This window comes from Oncorhynchus mykiss, chromosome 12, assembly GCF_013265735.2.
Source record: "Oncorhynchus mykiss isolate Arlee chromosome 12, USDA_OmykA_1.1, whole genome shotgun sequence".
NCBI classification, from domain to species: domain Eukaryota; kingdom Metazoa; phylum Chordata; class Actinopteri; order Salmoniformes; family Salmonidae; genus Oncorhynchus; species Oncorhynchus mykiss.
This window is the reverse complement of record NC_048576.1, coordinates 14,051,632-14,073,805: the sequence shown is the minus strand read 5'-3', so window position 1 is coordinate 14,073,805 and position 22,174 is coordinate 14,051,632. Positions and strand designations below refer to the sequence as shown.

The 22,174-nt window shown below is 41.9% G+C and overlaps 1 protein-coding gene across 1 annotated transcript in view; it reads right to left on the bottom strand.

Moving 5' to 3' along the window:
* Window positions 1–2,705: 2,705 nt before the first annotated feature.
* LOC110536793 (exosome RNA helicase MTR4) overlaps window positions 2,706–22,174 on the bottom strand; it is a 55,051-nt gene continuing 35,582 nt past the window's right edge. Inside the window, exons 20-26 of the mRNA XM_036936984.1 lie at window positions 21,868–22,056; window positions 12,138–12,301; window positions 9,702–9,807; window positions 7,357–7,413; window positions 6,348–6,510; window positions 3,570–3,674; window positions 2,706–2,981 (exon numbers count right to left, since the gene is read on the bottom strand). Coding sequence (XP_036792879.1) covers window positions 2,929–2,981; window positions 3,570–3,674; window positions 6,348–6,510; window positions 7,357–7,413; window positions 9,702–9,807; window positions 12,138–12,301; window positions 21,868–22,056 — 837 coding nt within the window. The 3' untranslated portion in view covers window positions 2,706–2,928. The remainder of the gene's footprint in view (window positions 2,982–3,569; window positions 3,675–6,347; window positions 6,511–7,356; window positions 7,414–9,701; window positions 9,808–12,137; window positions 12,302–21,867; window positions 22,057–22,174) is intronic.

Genomic DNA, 22,174 nt, shown 5'->3' with positions numbered 1-22,174 from the left:
ACTATCCCAACAAGACTAATATATCTGTACCTGACTATCCCAACAAGACTAATATAATGCATATGTACCTGACTATCCCAACAAGACTAATATAATATATCTGTACCTGACTATCCCAACAAGACTAATATAATATATCTGTACCTGACTATCCCAACAAGACTAGTATAATATATCTGTACCTGACTATCCCAACAAGACTAATATAATATATCTGTACCCGACTATCCCAACAAGACTAATATAATATATCTGTACCCGACTATCCCAACAAGACTAGTATAATATATCTGTACCCGACTATCCCAACAAGACTAATATAATATATCTGTACCCGACTATCCCAACAAGACTAGTATAATATATCTGTACCTGACTATCCCAACAAGAAGAATATAATATATCTGTACCCGACTATCCCAACAAGACTAATATAATATATCTGTACCCGACTATCCCAACAAGACTAGTATAATATATCTGTACCTGACTATCCCAACAAGACTAGTATAATATATCTGTACCTGACTATCCCAACAAGAAGAATATAATATATCTGTACCTGACTATCTCAACAAGAAGAATATAATATATCTGTACCTGACTATCCCAACAAGACTAATATAATATATCTGTACCTGACTATCTCAACAAGACTAATATAATATATCTGTACCTGACTATCCCAACAAGACTAATATAATATATCTGTACCTGACTATCCCAACAAGACTAGTATAATATATCTGTACCTGACTATCCCAACAAGACTAATATAATATATCTGTACCTGACTATCCCAACAAGACTAGTATAATATATCTGTACCCGACTATCCCAACAAGACTAGTATAATATATCTGTACCCGACTATCCCAACAAGACTAGTATAATATATCTGTACCTGACTATCCCAACAAGAAGAATATAATATATCTGTACCTGACTATCCCAACAAGACTAGTATAATATATCTGTACCTGACTATCCCAACAAGAAGAATATAATATATCTGTACCTGACTATCCCAACAAGACTAGTATAATATATCTGTACCTGACTATCCCAACAAGAAGAATATAATATATCTGTACCTGACTATCCCAACAAGACTAGTATAATATATCTGTACCTGACTATCCCAACAAGAAGAATATAATATATCTGTACCCGACTATCCCAACAAGACTAATATATCTGTACCTGACTATCTCAACAAGACTAATATAATGCATCTGTACCTGACTATCCCAACAAGACTAATATAATATATCTGTACCTGACTATCCCAACAAGACTAGTATAATATATCTGTACCTGACTATCCCAACAAGACTAATATAATATATCTGTACCTGACTATCTCAACAAGACTAATATAATATATCTGTACCTGACTATCTCAACAAGACTAATATAATATATCTGTACCTGACTATCCCAACAAGACTAATATAATATATCTGTACCTGACTATCTCAACAAGACTAATATATCTGTACCCGACTATCCCAACAAGACTAGTATAATATATCTGTACCTGACTATCCCAACAAGACTAGTATAATATATCTGTACCTGACTATCCCAACAAGACTAATATAATATATCTGTACCTGACTATCTCAACAAGACTAATATAATATATCTGTACCTGACTATCTCAACAAGACTAATATAATATATCTGTACCTGACTATCTCAACAAGACTAATATAATATATCTGTACCTGACTATCTCAACAAGACTAATATAATATATCTGTACCTGACTATCTCAACAAGACTAGTATAATATATCTGTACCTGACTATCTCAACAAGACTAATATAATATATCTGTACCTGACTATCTCAACAAGACTAATATAATATATCTGTACCTGACTATCTCAACAAGACTAATATAATATATCTGTACCTGACTATCTCAACAAGACTAATATAATGCATCTGTACCTGACTATCCCAACAAGACTAATATAATATATCTGTACCTGACTATCCCAACAAGACTAATATAATATACCTGACTATCTCAACAAGACTAATATAATATATCTGTACCTGACTATCCCAACAAGACTAATATAATATATCTGTACCTGACTATCCCAACAAGACTAATATAATATATCTGTACCTGACTATCCCAACAAGACTAATATAATATATCTGTACCTGACTATCCCAACAAGACTAGTATAATATATCTGTACCCGACTATCCCAACAAGACTAGTATAATATATCTGTACCTGACTATCTCAACAAGACTAATATAATGCATCTGTACCTGACTATCCCAACAAGACTAATATAATATATCTGTACCTGACTATCCCAACAAGACTAATATAATATATCTGTACCTGACTATCCCAACAAGACTAGTATAATATATCTGTACCCGACTATCCCAACAAGACTAATATAATATATCTGTACCCGACTATCCCAACAAGACTAGTATAATATATCTGTACCTGACTATCCCAACAAGACTAGTATAATATATCTGTACCCGACTATCCCAACAAGACTAGTATAATATATCTGTACCTGACTATCCCAACAAGACTAATATAATATATCTGTACCTGACTATCCCAACAAGACTAGTATAATATATCTGTACCCGACTATCCCAACAAGACTAATATAATGCATCTGTACCCGAAGCAACAAAATAGACAAACAAAATACCTTTTTTTTTTTATCCATCCGTATGTAAAATAAATCACTACAGACGTTTTTTTTTAATTAAAATTGTGTTAACTATGTACAAATGTGTTGCACTTTTTGGAAGGAAAAAAAGCCATTTCATGCTTATCAACATGAATACAAATAAAAATATAAAAAAACATTGTCTGGATGATATCATGATGAAATTACACAAACACAATCTTATTCTTACAAAATACAACAAATTACAGATATAGACTAGCAGCAAACACAATATCCCTCTTGATTTTTGTGATACCTATAAGGAAAGACAGAAGAAATACATTACTATTTACTTGCTAACGCCAATGTTATTACAGTCTAATGGGTGCCTCACAACAAACTGGTCCATACAACTCGACATTTGTTACTGTTGGGGTCCAAATGTTACGCACAAGTTTGTAGTAATTTAGTTTCCAAGTGTCTAGCTAAAACCTAACACAGAACCTAGTGTACAACAGACCCGAGGGTTACCTCCACAGACTGCAGAGGGCCCGAGGGTTACCTCCACAGACTGCAGAGGGCCCGAGGGTTACCTCCACAGACTGCAGAGGGCCCGAGGGTTACCTCCACAGACTGCAGAGGGCCCGAGGGTTACCTCCACAGACTGCAGAGGAAGTTTTAGGACCAGTCTGCCAAAAATATCTAAAAAGCCATTTAACAAGATTTGCAGTTGAGAATGCTTCCTCGTCCAGTAGGCTTAATCTGGTTCTGGGAAGCAGGCTACAAGAGGGAAGTAGGCAGAACAAATTTACCCTCTGCAAACTTGATCTACTAGTTTAGACTATAGTTGAATTCTCTGAGCTGTGTGAGGATCGAGTCAGCCAGTGTGCATAACAGATCTTACCATCTGCAAACTTGTTCTCCAGCTCGGTGTTGCCGATGGCCTTGGCTGCCTGACACATCTGACGCAGCAGTTCTTCCAGGCGACGCATACAGCGGATGATACTACCTACAGACAGGGATCAATATGCAAACAGACAACTCAGCGCAGGGAGACAGAATGATACTCCCTTTAGACCGACAGAACAGGAGGGGTTCAACTAAAGACCGACAAAACAGGGGGGGGGGGGGGGGTTATACTAAAGACCCGACAGAACGGGAGGGGGGGTTTATACTAAAGACCGACAGAACAGGAGGGATTATACTATAGACCCGACAGAACGGGAGGGGGGGTTATACTAAAGACCGACAGAACAGGGGGGGATTACACCTAAAACCGACAGAACAGGGGGGATTATCCTAAAGACCGACAGAACAGGGGGGGATTACACCTAAAACCGACAGAACAGGGGGGATTATCCTAAAGACCGACAGAACGGGGGATTATACTAAAAACCGACAGAACGGGGGGGTTTTATCCTAAAGACCGACAGAACAGGGGGGGGGGGGGGGGGGGGTTTACTAAAGACCCGACAGAACGGGAGGGGGGTTTATACTAAAGACCGACAGAACAGGAGGGATTATACTATAGACCCGACAGAACGGGAGGGGGGGTTATACTAAAGACCGACAGAACAGGGGGGGATTACACCTAAAACCGACAGAACAGGGGGGATTATCCTAAAGACCGACAGAACAGGGGGGGATTACACCTAAAACCGACAGAACAGGGGGGATTATCCTAAAGACCGACAGAACGGGGGATTATACTAAAAACCGACAGAACGGGGGGGTTTTATCCTAAAGACCGACAGAACAGGGGGGGGGGGGGGGGGGGGTTATCCTAAAGACCGACAGAACAGGGGGGGTTTATCCTAAAGACCGACAGAACAGGGGGGTTTTTGACTAAAGTCCGACAGAACAGGGGGGTTTTGACTAAAGTCCGACAGAACAGGGGGGCTTTTGACTAAAGGCCGACAGAACAGGGGGGGGGGGGGGTTACTAAAGACCGACAGAACAGGGGGGGGTTTATCCTAAAGACCGACAGAACAGGGGGGGTTTTGACTAAAGTCCGACAGAACAGGGGGGGTTTTGACTAAAGTCCGACAGAACAGGGGGGGTTATACTAAAGACCGACAGAACAGGGGGGGGTTATACTAAAGACCGACAGATAGGGGGGGTTATACTAAAGACCGACAGAATAGGGGGGGTTATACTAAAGACTGACAGATAGGGGGGGTTATACTAAAGACCGACAGAACAGGGGGGATTATACTAAAGACCGACAGATAGGGGGGGTTATACTAAAGACCGACAGAATAGGGGGGGTTATACTAAAGACCGACAGATAGGGGGGGTTTATACTAAAGACCGACAGAATGGGGGGGGGGGTATATAGGTAAGCATTAAGGGGTTAACTGAACCACTCCGCGGTACCACGAGCACCAACCACACCAAGGATCCCCCGGTCAGTGACCACACCCTCACTCACCGAGAGAAGAGCAATAATCCCTCTTACTCACTTCAACTCCTCCTTAGTAAAATACAACCACAGTTTCCAGTCAAGGTTAGCATGGAAGCCAGAGACAATCTCAGAAAGATCTAATAAATGAACATGGATCTCGTAATTAAAAAGGGAGCTACATATTTTACTGCTCATGTCAGGGTGATGTCCAGAGCGTTCTCACAGTGACAGAGAATGAGAGCATTAGGGGGGGGATCGGTTTCAGCCATTTCTCATTTTAAATCCTCTACTCTCATGGTGCCTTATAAAGGGATACTTCGGGATTTTGGCAATAAAGCCCTTGATCTACTTCCCCAGACCCCAACGAACTCATGGATACCATTTTGTCTCTGCGTCCAGTATGAAGGAAGTTAAAGGTAGTTTTGCGAGCCAATGCTAACTAGTGTTAGCGCAATGACTGGAAGTCTATGGTATCTACTAGCATGCTAGACGTTACCAAAGACTTCCAGACATTACACTAATGCTAGTTCGCAACTTCCTTCAAACTGCACATAGAGACATACAAATGGGTATCCCTTTAAAGCTACAATCTGGGATCCGTTTTTCAGCTCAATTTATTTTGGATTACAGATTGGGTATAGGGAAATGCAGGCCTAATCCCGCTCAAATTCATAGACAGTGCCACTCTTGATGTAAGGACAGTCCATTGCACGCACATGATAGTTGTAAACATTTTGAAGCTATACATTTCAGCCCATTGAAGTTCATCCAGAGGCCTTCAAATCTGTCCTCCTTTGAAGAGTCTCTCCCACTCCAAGCCCCCAACTATGTGCCTCTTTCAGACAAAAACAATTCCTGACAATATATAATGGACCAAAGCCAAGTCAGAATGCAGAGAAAACCATGTGTTTCAACCGAGTTCCTCACCAGGTCTTTTGGCTCACCTTCAATGACCTACTACATGAAAGATGCCAAACCAAATAGTTTTATTAACTGCTAGATGTAGACATTGGAAACAGAAAGACCCCACATGGAAACAGAAAGACAACAATTGAAAGCGCTCAGACATCCATTTCATTGACATTGGGGGCAGGCATTAAGCAAGTTACCTTGCACTGACTAAGTTTGATAAGATCACCTGCTAAATGACTAACATGCATGTATAATTTACCTTCAAAGATGTCTGACGTCCTGCATAAGAACATTTGGAAAGAGCTAACCATTTCGTAGTTCTGTACAGGGCGACAGTAGGGCGACAGGTGTCTGTGGGGTTGTTACCTTCGAAGACGTCGGTCATCTTGCAGATCTGAGCGAAGGTGGAGCCGTTAGCCCAGGTGTAGACCACATCCATCAGGTGAGGCCTGAACTTGTCCAGGTAGGTCTCCTCATCCACCTCCAGTTTAGCCTCTGCAGACACCTTAGCAATGCGCTTGGCACACTCCTGACAACCACAACAGACAGTTCAAGAAAACAGACATTGGATAATAAATAACATGCTCGAGCTCAGAATAATTATTGAAGTTGTTTGGGTGCTGAATCCTTGTAAATAGAAAATTAAATGGACAGGAAAGGTATCATTAAATTAAACTTTATTTGTAGTTTCCTGTTCATCTCAAGCAGCCATTCAAATGAAGGCAAACACTCAGGCAGGGAGACCCAAATCTTTCACCAAACATCTAGATTGTAGACTGTGGACCTAGCTGGATTTGCAGAATGTGCCAAGTCTCAGCAGACAGAAACAGCAGTAAGTCAATAGAATAGGTAAACTGATTGGCTGCCAAGTCTCACATAGATTACAGTCTAGTTAAACATCAATGCTTTGGTTTAACATGAACTAAGTATAAGAAACCACACACCTGAGAAGCAGACTAAACCAGGTCTGAGGGGTGTGTCATAAAGCATCATCACCACGTATCCAGTTTGCTACCATGCCCATTGCAATGCTATATTTTCATTATTTTATTTATTTAACCTTTATTTAACTAGGCAAGTCAGTTAAGAACAAATTCTTATTTACAATGACAGCCTAGGAACAGTGGGTTAACTGCCTTGTTCAGGGGCAGAACGACAGATTTTGACCTTGTCAGCTCGGGGATTCGATCTAGCAACCTCTCGGTTACTGGCACCACTAAGTTATTTAATCATATTTATAAAAGCCAGCTGCTAAACTCATTGGCTGTGCCCCAAATACACTACTTTTGACCAGGGACACACATTGATCTTGCTTTGTAACCTAGGCTAACCCCCTGGACAGCTCCTATTCCGCAGCGTCACGTGGAATGTTTACCTGCATCTGTCTCAGTGGTCCAGCCAGCTGCTCTGTCAGCTTGGGCATCTCATTCGCCTGAGGGAAGGAGGAGAACACAAACATGACGTTAGTCTAAAACTTTGGACACACCGCGACCACCTGCTGTGTGTCGAAGAGCAGAGGCTGTTTTCGCCAATTCAACATGAAGAATAGTTGGAAAATCAACAGAAAATGTCAGCCGATGTTGTGGTCCGGGGCACTCGGCAGGATAACTGATCGGTCTCTGCTCCAGTACTCCTAAGTGTCAATAAAACATTACTGCCGTCTGTCGGTTATTGATTTAAGAAACATGCAGAGTGACCCACTTCAGTAATGGGACGAAGCCCTCAGACTGCAGAGCATCTCGTTTTACTGTGACGGCTAAATGTATCTTCTCTAAAGGATACGGTTGACCTTAACAGATCTCAAATTATGAAAGGTCACAATATTTTGTCCTTAGCTTCAAATTGGTATGTCCTTTGTTAGCCTGACTAATGATAGGACAATGGACGCCAGCGGGGCACCCAGACACTGGACGACAGTGGCATGTGAATGTCACAGAGACTATCTGCTGACAGACAAGAGGGACAAGAGACGGATACTTGCAGGCAGTAGATATGACATATAGAAGACTAAATTGCAATGTAGTCTCGTACTACACCGGCTCTGACGCTCGTCGGATGTGGCAGGGCTTGCAAACCATTACAGACTACAAAGGGAATCACAGCCGAGAGCTGCCCAGTGACACGAGCCTACCGGACGAGCTAAACTACTTCTATGCTCGCTTCGAGGCAAATAACACTGAAGCATGCATGAGATGCACCAGCTGTTGCCGGAAGACTGTGTGATCACGCTCTCCGCAACCGATGTAAGACCTTTAAACAGGTCAAAATTCACAAGGCCGCAGGGCCAGACGGATTACCAGGACGTGTACTGCGAGCATGCGCTGACCAACTGGCAAGTGTCTTCACTGACATTTTCAACCTCTCCCTGTCCGAGTCTGTAATACCAACATGTTTTAAGCAGACCATCATAGTGTTCTTGGGCACAGGGACTCAGGTAACCTGCCTAAATGACCACCGACCCATAACACTCACGTCTGTAGCCATGAAGGGCTTTGAAAGGCTGGTCATGGCTCACAACACCATTATTCCAGAAACCCTAGACCCACTCCAATTTGCATACCTCCCCAACAGATCCACAGATGATGCAATCTCTATTGCACTCCACACTGCCCTTTCCCACCTGGACAAAAGTAACACCTATGTGAGAATGCTGTTCATTGACTACAGCTCAGCGTTCAACAACATACTACCCTCAAAGCTCATCACTAAACTAAGCTAAGGACCCTGGGACTAAACACCTCCCTCTGCAACTGGATCCTGGACTAACTGACGGGCTGCCCCCAGGTGGTAAGGGTAGGTAACAACACATATGCCACGCTGATCCTCAAAACAGAGGCCCCTCAGGGGTGCGTGCTCAGTTCCCTCCCGTACTCATAACTGCACGGCCAGGCACGACTCCAACACCATCATCAAGTTTGCCGATGACACAACAGTGGTAGGCCTGATCACCGAAAAGACAGCCTATAGGGAGGTGGTCAGAGACCTGGCCGTGTGGTGCCAGGACAACAACCTCTCCCTCAACGTGATCAAGATAAAGGAGATGGACGACAGGAAAAAGAGGACAGAGCACGCCCCCATTCTCATCGAAGGAGCTGTAGTGGAGCAGGTTGAGAGCTTCAAGTTCCTTGGTGTTGTTGGATTCTGGGTGAAACTTTGAACATTGTTATACTCAGAAGTATAGGAGCATTAGATACAAAAGAGACATGAGGGGTGCCATAATGAAGCTTGGGAGGGGCTGAGTGCAGGGAACACGATCGCATCTGGCAGTACTGAGAACCCGGTGAAGGCTCATATCACTTAGCGTGCCAGAGACCTACTAAGGTCTACTTTTAACAGATTGACCGGCCGCTGCCTGGAGTGAGTGGAATTTGTTATTGGAGAGGTCTGAAATTGAGCTAGACAAGACAAAATGTTTTCAAACAATTGACACAGGAAATCCTTGAGGGGAGAGGAAGCCCCAAGAGGATGTACTGGAGATGGAATCGTAAACTCAAGAGATAAGGGCACGAGGTTACTGCAAGGTAATAGGTTAGTGTGCTTTTGTTGATGTATGTATGAGTGTATGTATGTATGTGTATATGTATGTATGTATGTAAGTAAGAGGTGGCGTGATGGCATGGGGAAAGGAGGATTATTTATCTGGCCAAAAGTGTCTTATCTGATTGCGTAGGAAATGGTGTGCATCGGAGTGTGTTCCCAGTGTGTGTGTGTGTGTCTTACATTCTCCTGGAAGACGAAGACACTGAGCAGAGCAGTAACCTGTTCTGCAGTCAGATCGTTGAACAGACCGTTGAACACCATCTCAGTCAGCAGCAGCTCATCAGCACTGGATCAAACAGAACACAGCTCTAAGATCAGTCACATTGTCAATACATTTGTTGTTGTTTTTTTATACACAATATACACCGAACAAAAATCTAAATGCAACATGTAAAGTGTTGGTCCCATGTTTCATGAGCTGAAATAAAAGATCCCAGAAAAGTTTCATACGCACTTATTTCTCAATTTTGGGGCACAATTTTGTTCACATCCTTGTTATTGAGCATTTCTCATTGCCAAGATAATCCATTCACTTGAAGTGTGGCATTTTAATAATTAATAGTTGGATGTAATAAATGTATCACTAGTCACTTTAAACAATGCCACTTTATATAAAGCTTACATACTCTACATTACTCATCTCATATGTATATACTGTACTCTATACCATCTACTGCATCTTGTCTATGCCGTTCGTTCATCGCTCATCCATATATTTATATGTACATATTCTTATTCATTCCTTTACACTTGTGTCCTCATAAGGTAGTTGTGAAATTGTTAGATTACTTGTTAAATATTACTGCACGGTAGGAACTAGAAGCACAAGCATTTCGCTACACTCGCATTAACATCTGCTAACCATGTGTATGTGACCAATAAAATGTTATTAGATTTTTTAGAAGTACAGGCTACCTGGTCTGCGTGCAAATGTAGGCATATAAATGTGCACATTTGGGGATCTGATAGCATTTCTGATTGGTTTAATGCACCACCACTTATGAGCTGTGGAGCTTCTCGTTCTGCCCCTGAACAGGCAGTTAACCCACTGTTCCTAGGCCATCATTGAAAATAAGAATTTGTTCTTAACCTTTATTTACCTAGGCAAGTCAGTTAAAAATAAATAAATAAAAAATAAATCTTTCACCTCGAACAGCAAGCAAACAAAGTGTGTTTTTACATCCATTGAGAATTACAATACTTCCTCAATTAATTTGAATAATCTTTCCAGCTCTATCCCTTTTGATAACCACTCAGCATGAAACGGAAAAATATAAAAATCCAGTTGAACTGTCATAAAGTAGGCCTACCTGATTACTTATCCCTTGCGCAAATAGCCTACAGCTGTGTCTGTTCTGAGCTCACAGGAGGTGGAAACTGAGGGCCCAGAATATTTTACACAATGTTCCAAGGAGCTTCAGGCCAGACCCAAGTTAATAGTTGATACAATGTTTCAAGCTGTTGCAAACAGGGCATGCATAGCCAATGTGATTTAAAGGTTTTTAAGAGTGTATTTTAATTTGTATGAATTTTTAGCCTCTTTCTCCCAATTTTAATTACAATCTTGTCCCATTGCTGCATACCCATACCTGCAGGCTGCAATGTTTTCATTTGTTGGCTTTATAGGTTATTTTTACATAGATGGCAATTGTTACTTTATAGGTTTGTCTCATTTTCATTTGGATATAATTTTGATTAACCACATGATAATGAGTCAGATACGAAGACATAAATTAAATTGTTGCACCTAAATGTGCAACTTCAGGAGCGTAATGGCGGAATCTGCGAAAGCCAGTAGGAGCGGGAGAATGGTCGGGACAGGTGAAGGTTTTTTTTTCTGGTTATCTTGATCTCTGGCTCCCTTTTGAGTAATTTGTGTCTTAATTAATCAAACAGTGAGCTTAAAGCATCAGACAAGCTCAATGCATTTATAGTTGTTTTTATCAAAACAAATAGGGTGTTACATACACGTTTTACAAATAAATGTTTTAATTTTGACCAATCGATTGGTCGACAGAGCAGATGACTTTCGGGCAACTAAGATTTTCTTCTTCTTCTTTTTTCGGGGACAGCCCAAATGCCCCGTAATGTGAAATCTAAAGATCAGGGACTAATGAATTCATTTAAATTGACTGATTTACTTGAATGAACTCAGTAAAATCTTTGAAATTGTTGCATTTATATTTTTGTTTAATGTATATAACTGTTCTAAGTTGAACAACTCTGTTCGCAGCAGCTCATCAGCACTGGATCATACACAGCAATAACACAGGTATCAGATCTGTCACAGTATTGTTACAGAGAGATTCAATAGCAAGGTAATATACACACTGTTCTAGGATCAATCATAGTATTATTACAGAGAGGGGTTTAATACAGCCTTAAACAGAATTATAACATAACCTTGCTTTTAAACAGGTTGCATGATAAGATTGGGCTCGGTACATCTGCTATTGTCTGGTTTTAGATTAGAACTACCTAAGATCGACATGTATCCATGTGGATGGGATTAAATCTGACTGATGTAGGTTGTATTCTATGTCCTGTGCTTTTCATCATTACCAAAATACACATTTTGGGGTAAAGTGTTACTGCTGCAGATGTTCTTTTCCTTACCTGCTGATCTCACAGGCCACTCTGCCCTTCATCTCGATGACATCAGAGGAAGTAGCGAACCCCAGACGTCTCAGGACACGCTTCCTGCACTTCAGCTCGTCCATCTGCAGGACGGTCCTAGCCTTTTTCAGCTCCCGCTTGGCCCCTTTAATGTCCCCTGCAATCTGACAGACAGAGAGACACGGGATAACATAACTGCTTAAAACATTACCCTCTAGTAAGGATAAAGAAAATAGTCTCTGTGGATCAAAAAGGGGCTTAGGCATTGCAGTGGGAGTTGGAATTGGAGCAGCAGAATTTAAAACCTTTTAAAGACCCTAATTTTTGTGTGTACAATTTCAGCATTTTTACACCAATTTCCTGCAATTCTCCATGGAGTCAAGACGCATTTTATCAGCTTTAAACTTCATTTCCTACAAGTCTACACATTTTGCCATGGAGCGGAGAGAAAATGTTGCCCTTTTAAAGCAAATTTCTCAGGATTCTACATATTCTGCCGCGAGGTGAGAGAAACTGTTGCCGTTTTCAAGATAATTCCCTGGATTTTGCCACGGCTAATGCCGTTTTTTCTGCTCAGACTTAAAAGCAATACTGGTAATTCATATTTTCAATTACCCTGACGGTCTAGCTTTGATTTTGGTGATTGTTAGCGCACAAAGATTATATCATTATAAAAAATAACACACGTTCAAAAGTTTGGGGTCACTTAAAATGTCCTTGTTTTTGAAAGAAAAGCTAATATTTTGTCCATTAAAATCACATCAAATTGATCAGCAATACAGTGTAGATGGTGTTAATGTAGCTAAAAACAGAAGATTTTTAAGGCAAATTGATCATTAGAAAACCTTTTTGCAATTATGTTAGCACAGTTGAAAACTGTTGTTCTGATTAAATAAGCAATAAAACTGGCCTTCAGATTAGTTGAGTATCTGGAGAATCAGCATTTGTGGATTCGATTACAGGCTCAAAATGGCCAGAAGCAAAGTACTTCTGAAACTCGTCACTCTATTCTTGTTCTGAGAAATTAACGCTATTCCTTGCGAGAAACACCAGTCTCAATGTCAGTGAAGAGGCGACTCCGGGATGCTGGCCTTCTAGGCAGAGTTGCAAAGAAAGGCAGATTGGGGGGAAAAAGTGTTATGGACAGACAAATGTAAGTTTGAGGTGTTCGGATCACAATGAAGAAGAGAGATGCAGAAAAGTGCTTGACGTCATCTGTCAAGCATGGTGGAAACAATGTAATGTCTGGGGGTGCTTTGGTGGTAGTAAAGGAGGAGATTTGTACAGGCTAAAAGGGATCTTGAAGGAAGGCTATCACTATTTTGCTACGCCATGCCTTGTGGACAGCGCTTAATTGGAGCCAATGTCCTCCTACAACAGGACAATGATCCAAAGCACAGTTTCAAACTATGTAAGAACTATTTAGGGAAGAAGCATTCAGCTGGTATTCTGTCTAATGGAGTGACCAGCACAGTCACCGGATCTCAACCCTATTGAGCTGTTGTGGGAGCAGCTTGACCGTATGGTACGTAAGAAGTACCCATCAAGCCAACCCAAGTTGTGGGAGGTGCTTCGGGAAGCATGGGGTGAAATCTCTTCAGATTACATCAACAAATTGACAACTAGAATGCCAAAGGTCTGCAAGGCTGTAATTGCTGCAAATTGAGGATTCTTTGACGAAAGCAAAATTTGAAGGACACAATTATTATTTCAATTTTTAAAAAATCATTATTTATAACCTTGTCAACGTCTTGACTATATTTCCTATTCATCATTTTGCAACTCATTTCAAGTATGTTTTCATGGAAAACAAGGACATTTCTAAGCGTATCACCATTTTCTTTCCTATAAACTTTATATCTGGTTTTAGTTTTACATTCTAAAAATGTATTTTAAATTCGTATATAGACTTAGGCATCCAAAATATATGCTTAGGCGGCCCGGCCAAGTGCTTCTATGGCAGAAAAATCCCTGCTCTCAGTGCAAACAATCCTTTAAATGTACTATTTTAAATCATATAAATTAAATGTTTTAATTGTAATGTAAATAGCCCAGTGGCCATTTGATTAATTGTTCAGCAGTCTTATGGCTTGGGGGTAGGAGCAAGATATAGTTAACAGTTAACGTCTCGTACAGAGCTAATCCAGTTTATTCTCCAGCGATTGTACGTTGGCCAATAGATCGGACGGTAGAGGCAGGTTACCCACTTGCCACCAAAGTCTCACAAGACACCCCCATCTCCCCCTCTGTATCAGTCTTTTCTTCACGCGAATGACGGGGATTTGGGCCTGGTTTCGGAGAAACCGTATTCTTTTGAGTCGGACTCATTAAAGAGAAAATCTTCATCCAGTTTGAGGTGAGTAATCACTGTTCTGATATCCAGAAGCTCTTTCGGGAGTATTTTCGAGAAAAAAAAATGTAAACTTTATATAACTAGGCAAGTCAGTTAAGAACAAATTCGGCCAAACCCGGACGACGCTGGGCCAAATGTGCACCGCCCTATGGGACAATCACGGTTGGATGTGATGCAGGCTGAATTCGAACCAGGTCACTGCAGTGACGCCTCTTGCACTGAGATGCTGTGCTGCGCCACTCGGGAGCCCAGAGTGGAGTCGGTAGCAGCAACATTATGTACAAAATAAGTTACAAATAATGCGAAAAAAAGTGTCTGTAAGGAGCATGTAATAAAGCACAGTTGGTTAGGAGCCCGTAAAACAGTAGCACAAAGCTGCCTTGCATGACTGAGGCTGCAAACTGAGGAATGAAATCCAAATCAGATCTCAGCCCAGTCGGAACTGACACAGCTGAGACCAAGTGTTGGTTAATAGTCTCGGTCTGTCTTACAGGCCAGTTTGTTCCTCTCCGCCACACACCTTGTGTAACAGTCCCTGCTTAAGACCATTATCCAATTACAGGCTCACCCAACACCACTAGAACATGCTGCGGGGAGAGTTTGACAACATGGGATAGACAACAGCGGCGCTAGGCTACCTCCAGGTCCTGTGTTAGGCTACCTCCAGCTCTAGACAATCCACTAAGTCAGAGGATATTTATTTTACACATTAACTGATATTGTAAAGCTGATTAGCAGATACTTAGGCATAACCCTACGAACTTATACTGTACTATGTCTTGAATTCAAGCCTAAGTCAATTACAACAAATACTAGAAATAGAATTTAACCAGCTTTGTGTTTCTAGTGAAAGTGTCTGCCTGCCGGTCTGTATGCACGTGTGTCCTGCTGTGGCAGGATTTGGACAAGATGTTATGCAGGCCGATACTTTGTGCAGTGGCATAGTCCCAGAAGCCAAGCAGAGGGTTGGAGATTGAATTTTTTACGAGCCAGTGTTTATTTTAATTTTGATTTTATTTCACCAGGTAGGCCAGTTGAGAACAAGTTCTCATTTACAACTGCGACCTGGCCAAGACAAAGCAAAGTATTGCGACAAAAACAACAGAGTTACACATGGGATAAACAAACGTATAGTCAATAACGCAATAGAAAAATCTATGTACAGGTTATATCCTGCCTGTTTGGCTCTGTCCGGGGGTATTGTCGGACATGGCCACAGTGTCTCCCGACCCCTCCTGTCTCAGCCTCCAGTATTTATGCTGCAGTTGTTTATGTGTCGGGGTACTAGGTCCGTCTGTTGTATCTGGAGAATTTCTCCAGTCTTATCCGGTGTCCTGTGCGAATTGAAGTATGCCCTCCCTAAATTCTCTCTTTCTCTCGGAGGACCTGAGCCCTAAGACCATGCCTAAGAACTAACTGGCCTGATGACTCCTTGCTGTCTGTCCCCAGTCCACCTGGCCGTGCTGATGCTCCAGTTTCAACTGTTCTGCCTGCGGCTATGGAACCCTGACCTGTTTACCGGACATGCTACCTGTCCCAGACCTGCTGTTTTCAACTCTCTAGAGACAGCAGGAGCGGTCGAGATACTCTCAATGATCAGCTATGAAAAGCCAACTGACAATTACTCCTGAGGTTCTGACCTGTTGCACCCTCGACAACCACTGTGATTATTATTATTTGACCCTGCTGGTCATCTATGAACATTTGAACATCTTGCCCATGTACTGTTATAATCTCCACCTGGCACAGCCAGAAGAGGACTGGCCACCCCCCATAGCCTGGTTCCCTCTAGGTTTCTTCCTAGGTTCTGGCCTTTCTAGGGAGTTTTTCCTAGCCACCGTGCTTCTACACTGGCATTGCTTGCTGTTTGAGGTTTTAGGCTGGGTTTCTGTACAGCACTGAGATATCAGCTGATGTAAGAAGGGCTTTATGAATACATTTTATTTGATTTTGTGCAAATGTAGTAAGATTAGGGAGCTTAGGCAATAAATAGGCCATAGAGGTGAAATATTTACAATTTAGCATTAACACTGGAGTGATAGATGTGCAGATGATGTGCAAAATCAAATTTAAAAAAACAATATGGAGATGAGGTAGTTGGGTGTGCTATTTACAGATGGGCTGTGTACAGGTACAGTGATCGGTAAACTGCTCTGACAGTTGATGCTTAAATTTAGTGAGGGAGATATGAGTCTCCAGCTTCAGTGATTTTTGCAATTCGTTCCAGTCATTGGCAGCAGAGAACTGGATGGAAAGGCGGCCAAAAGAGGTGTTGGCTTTGCAGATGACCAGTCAAATATACCTGCTGGAACACGTGCTACGGGTGGGTGTTGCTATGGTGACCAGTGAGCTGAGATATGGTCGGGCTTTACCTAGCAAAGACGTATAGATGACCTGGAGCCAGTGTGTTTGGCAACGAATATATAGTGAGGGCCAGCCAACAAGAACGTACAGGTCGCAGTGGAGGGTAGTATAAGGGGATTTGGTGACAAAACGGATGGCACTGTGATAGACTCCATCCAATTTGCTGAGTAGAGTGTTGGATGCTATTTTGTAAATGACATCGCCAAAGTCAAGGATCGGTAGAATAGTCCGTTTTACGAGGGTATGATTGAGGGAAGGAGGCTTTGTTGCGAAATAGGAAGCCGATTCTAGATTTAATTTTGGATTAGAGATGCCTAATGTGAGTCCGGAAGGAGAGTTTACAGTCTCAAACACCAAGGTATTTGTAGTTGTCCACATATTCTAAGTCAGAACCGTCCAGAGTAGTGATGATTGTCGAGCGGGCGGGTGCGAGCAGCAATCGGTTGAAGAGCATGCATTTAGTTTTACTAGCATTTAAAAGCAGTTGGAGACCACAGAAGGAATGTTGTATGGCATTGAAGCTCTTTTTGAGGTTTGTTAACAGTGTCCAAAGAAGGGCCAGAGGTATACAGAATGGTGTTGTCTGCGTAGAGGTGGATCAGAGAATCACCATCAGCAAGCTCTACATCATTGATGTATACAGAGAAGAGAGTCGGCCAAAAATTTAACCATGTGGCACCCCCATAGAGACTGCCAGAGGTCCGGACATCAGGCCCTCCGACTTGACACACTGAACTCTATTAGAGAAGTAATTGGTGAACCAGGCGAGGCTGTCATTTGAGAAACCAAGGCTATTGGGTCTGCCAATAAGAATGCAGTGATTGACAGAGTCAAAAGCCTTGGCCAGGTTGATGAAGACAGCTGCACTATGTACTGTCTTTTATGGATGGCAGTTATGATATTGTTTAGGACCTTGAGCGTGGCTGAGGTGCACCCATGCCCAGCTCAGAAACCAGATTGTATAGTGGAGAATGTACGGTGGGAATCGAAATGGTCGGTGATCTGTTTGTTAACTTGGCTTTCAAATATTTTAGAGAAGGCAGGGCAGGATAGATATAGGTCTGTAGCAGTTTGGGTCTAGAGTGTCTCCCCCTTTGAAGAGGGGGATGACCGCGGCAGCTTTCCAATTCCAGGTATTGTAGCCCAAGAATTAGCTGGTAGACCTCTTCGGCTAGCCGGGAGATGGGCCTTGCTCGAGGCTAGCTCAAGGCTAACTGGTGCTTGCTTCGGGACAGAGGCAGTAGCCACTCGGTTGCAGCTAACTGCGATGATCCGGTGTAATGGTCCAGAGCTTGCGGCAGGAACGTGGTAGAGAAAAAGCAGTCTGATATGATCTGGGTTGATATCGCACTGTGCAGACTGGCAGGTATTGACCGAGCTGAAGCTAGCTGGCGTCCGAGTTAACGGTGAAGACCGCTAGCAGTGGCTAACTGACTACTAGCTAGTAGCTAGTTAGCTGGCTAGCTTCTGATGGGGTTTCCGGTTCTAAAGTATAAAAATAGCAGATCTGTACCACATTGGGTGAGGCGGGTTGCAGGAAAGTATATTCAGTCCGTAGATGGAAAGTGAGATTAGTATACGGAGAAAAAAAACAAGGAAAACGACTATTCATCTTGGATTATTATGGGTGTAATTCTCAAGTCTTGCCAAATCAAACACAGTGCGTTTGTAATCTGGTTTATAGGGCTTTGTCCCTCCCCATGCACAGATATGTAATATATCTCACACACATCGATTGCGCAGACGTCACAGAGGTCATGACCAAGGCCAGTTGTAGGAGCAGGGCCCGTTTCACACTACAGAGCTAACTTTAACCAAGCCGAGCTGTACTGTACTGGCCTGGCTACACATTCACCATATGTGCTGGAATTGAACTGGGAAAAAGGACAGTGCGGAATGGAAAATATAATACCCAGGCCAGCAAAGTCGGACTACAGCTGGGACTTAACACTAATGCTTTCACAGGCACCTGGCTGCAAAATTATATTCATTTTTCTCCTTATTTCTTTGAAATCTCCTCCTCTGCATTTCAAAGCTAGCCAACTAGAAAGACAAAGATTTGGTACACAACCTTCACCAGTGTTCTCCACTCAATATAATATATATGTTTATAGATGTTGTTTATTTGGTGTATTGCAAAAAAAAGGTATAATATAATAAGTAAACTTGAGTTTACTGACTTCAAAGAGGCCACATTCAAGGCCTCCATCCCCCACTTAGTCTGACTGCTGCTCACCATCTAGAGGTATGAATACCCAGCCAGCCTACAAGTAGATGGTAAGTGCTTTACTGCTGAAAGGGACTTGGGACCAGCAGCACAATCTTGTGTAGAGGGTGTGTTGTAAGTCCAGTCATTGTAAATAATGTGTCATTTTTTTACTTTGTGTTTGTGGTGTGTACACTTATGACATTTGATCAGTGTTGGCTGCTAACTTGGCCCTTATCTTAAATATTTCACATGTATTTGGAGACATTGGATCAGCATTCTTGTTGGGTCTGCTGTTAGTACATTTTCATAATGTATGACATTCCTGGGAGTGCGTAAACTTGTATTTTTTATTAGCATAGCATTTTTGTATGTTTTCTGTAGTTATGTTCTTGAAAATATATCAATTTACCAATTCAGACACTTTGGTACATTTGGGCAAATAGTGACAGACACCTGGGTGACTTCATTCTAAATGTTATGTGGATTGTTCATTCTTCAAGTATTCAGTTTGAAACTTGGCGCAAACACTGTTGCCCTCTTGTGGACACCATCTAAATTACATCCAGCTTCAAGGCTAGATGTGACCTTTCTCTTGCATTTCAGAGACGGTACAACAAATAGGTTGTTTTTTTCTTTGTATTTTCTTCTGCCAGATCTATTGTGTTATATTCTCCTACATTAATTTCACATTTCCACAAACTTCAAAGTGTTTCCTTTCAAATGGTACCAAGAATATGCATATCCTTGCTTCAGGGCCTGAGCTACAGGCAGTTAAGTTTGGGTACGTCATTTAAGGCGAAATTAGAAAAAAACGCGGCTGATCCCTAACAAGTTAATTTCTTCAGGATTGGTTTCCTGTCAACGGGACCGTTGTAAATCATGTAGCGCAATGTCATGTATGCTGATTTTAGCGGAACATTTTTTTGTGGTACATATCGGCTGAAAGCTTAAATTCTTGCTAATCTAACTGCATTGTCCTATTTACAGTAACTATGACTGTCAAAAATGCCATGCTATTGTTTGAGGAGAGCACAAAACAAAAAAAAAACACTTCACCACGACAGGTTTGATACATTCACATCTAAAGGTGAAATATGTACTTACATTCTGAAATCTTGCTCTGATTTGTCATCCTAAGGGTCCCAGAAATAACGCGTCATCATATCCTAAAAAGGTCCATATAGCGGTCGATTTTGTATTTCCACCCGTTCAACTTGCAAAGAAAGAAATCTGTGAAAATCTAATGCCAAACGTTGTTTCAACCAGTCAAATTATGGTCATATTTATTAATCAGACACCCTAAAATGTAACCAGACTTCACGATATTGTTTGGCATTTAGTATATCCAATAGGATACCAATTTTAGTAACACGGGCGGTGTTCACTTGATTGACTGTAACTTTGTCAAACGAGCACCAATCGTGTTCAAACCAAGCTAGCTACATAGCCAATGAGCTGGGGTTTATGAGAGTATTTGGAAACCCAGTATCCGTCGCACAATCATCCAGTAAACCTTGCGCCAGGAAGCTAGTTCCTCTTGGACATTCATGCAAGAATATGGCGAAGCGCATTACATGCTGACCAGACCGGACACGTCGCTTCCGTCGCAAAATAAATGTAGAAATCCATGTTATTCAATTACTGCACACACTGCTCGCGCGCGCCAACGAGCGTCTGTGACGCCAAGGGCTAAAATAGAAGCCGTTCCTATTTCTGACGCAGATCGCGCTGAAAGTAATCTCCTCATTGGTTTATAGAAGCAGGTGCCATCTCCTCATTGGTTATACCCACATGGGTGATTGAAAGACAAACTTTGTTGCCAGTTGTCGGGGTAATACAATGAAAGTTTAGATGCGATCACCATATAAGTTCAAAGATGAAAAAGCCTGGAAGGAGGAGAGATGACGAGAAACGATTCGGTTGGCCGTTTTATGTGTGGATTAATTGTCAGAGTTGAGGTCCTTGTGCATTTCAGGTAAAATAACAACTCAATGTTTATATCCCAGGACAAATTAGCTAGCAACAGCAAGTTAGCTAAATAGGACAAATTAACGTTAGCTAGCAAGTGCAAGCTAGCTAAATTGCCATACATGTTTAATGCTTTTCGACCTGTCCCCAAATTAATGTCATTGGTTCAGAGTTTGTTTTGATATTTGAACCTGCATGTCGTGATCGCGTTTGGTGTGGGGGGGGGCAAAATACATTTATGCACAATAGCGCACGCGCGCAGCCGGTTTGGGTTCCGTGTTAAGCATACCTGTGAGTTATGAAAACTAAGTGTTTTGCAAATGTTGAACTTACTTTATGGCTACTAATATTGGAAAAGCTAAATCAAAGTCCAAGTATACAGATTTTGGACGATAGTCTTGCAGAAAAATATAATCGACAACAGCTAAATGAGAGGATGCTAACGTTAGACTGGTAAGTGAAATACGAGTCTTTATATTCTCTTATATTGCATCACATCTGGCCATGATTGGTAGTCCCATAGGGAGGCGCACAATTGGCCCAACGTCGTCAGGGTTTGGCGTCATTGCAAATAAGAATTTGTACTGACTTGCCTAGTTAAATAAAGGTCAATTAAAAAGATGAACAGTCGTTTGGTGCTGAATGTTCTGCCAAAATGTGAGTAAGTGAATGAGAGCCAGATCCAATATTATTTTCCTCTGATACTCATCCTGTGCTTGTTTATGTCAGTACATTACTGACAGAACGTTGTATGGTCCCCTGCCACACACACCGCAGTGTGGTCCTACAGGACATGAACCAACCATCCAAAATAACACCACCCCACCCATCCTCACCAGGGCTTTCTTCTCGCAGAGGGAGTAGACAGCCTCCAGGCTGGGGTCGGAGTGCATGGGGTGGGAGTACATCCTGTGTTCGAATGCCTCCACCTTCTGGATGATCTTCTTCAGGCCTGGGTCCTTGATGCCCATGTCATCAATGGGGTCCAGCAGGGGAACTCCGTCTGGGAAGCGCTTCTGCACCTCCTGTGTGGTGGAGAAGGGACCAGAGAATGAAGCATAAGAACAGCTTTAATGAAAGTAAAATACAATAAAACTATATATAACCGTCTCCAATGTCCCAGCCTGTTTTCATGGAATAAAA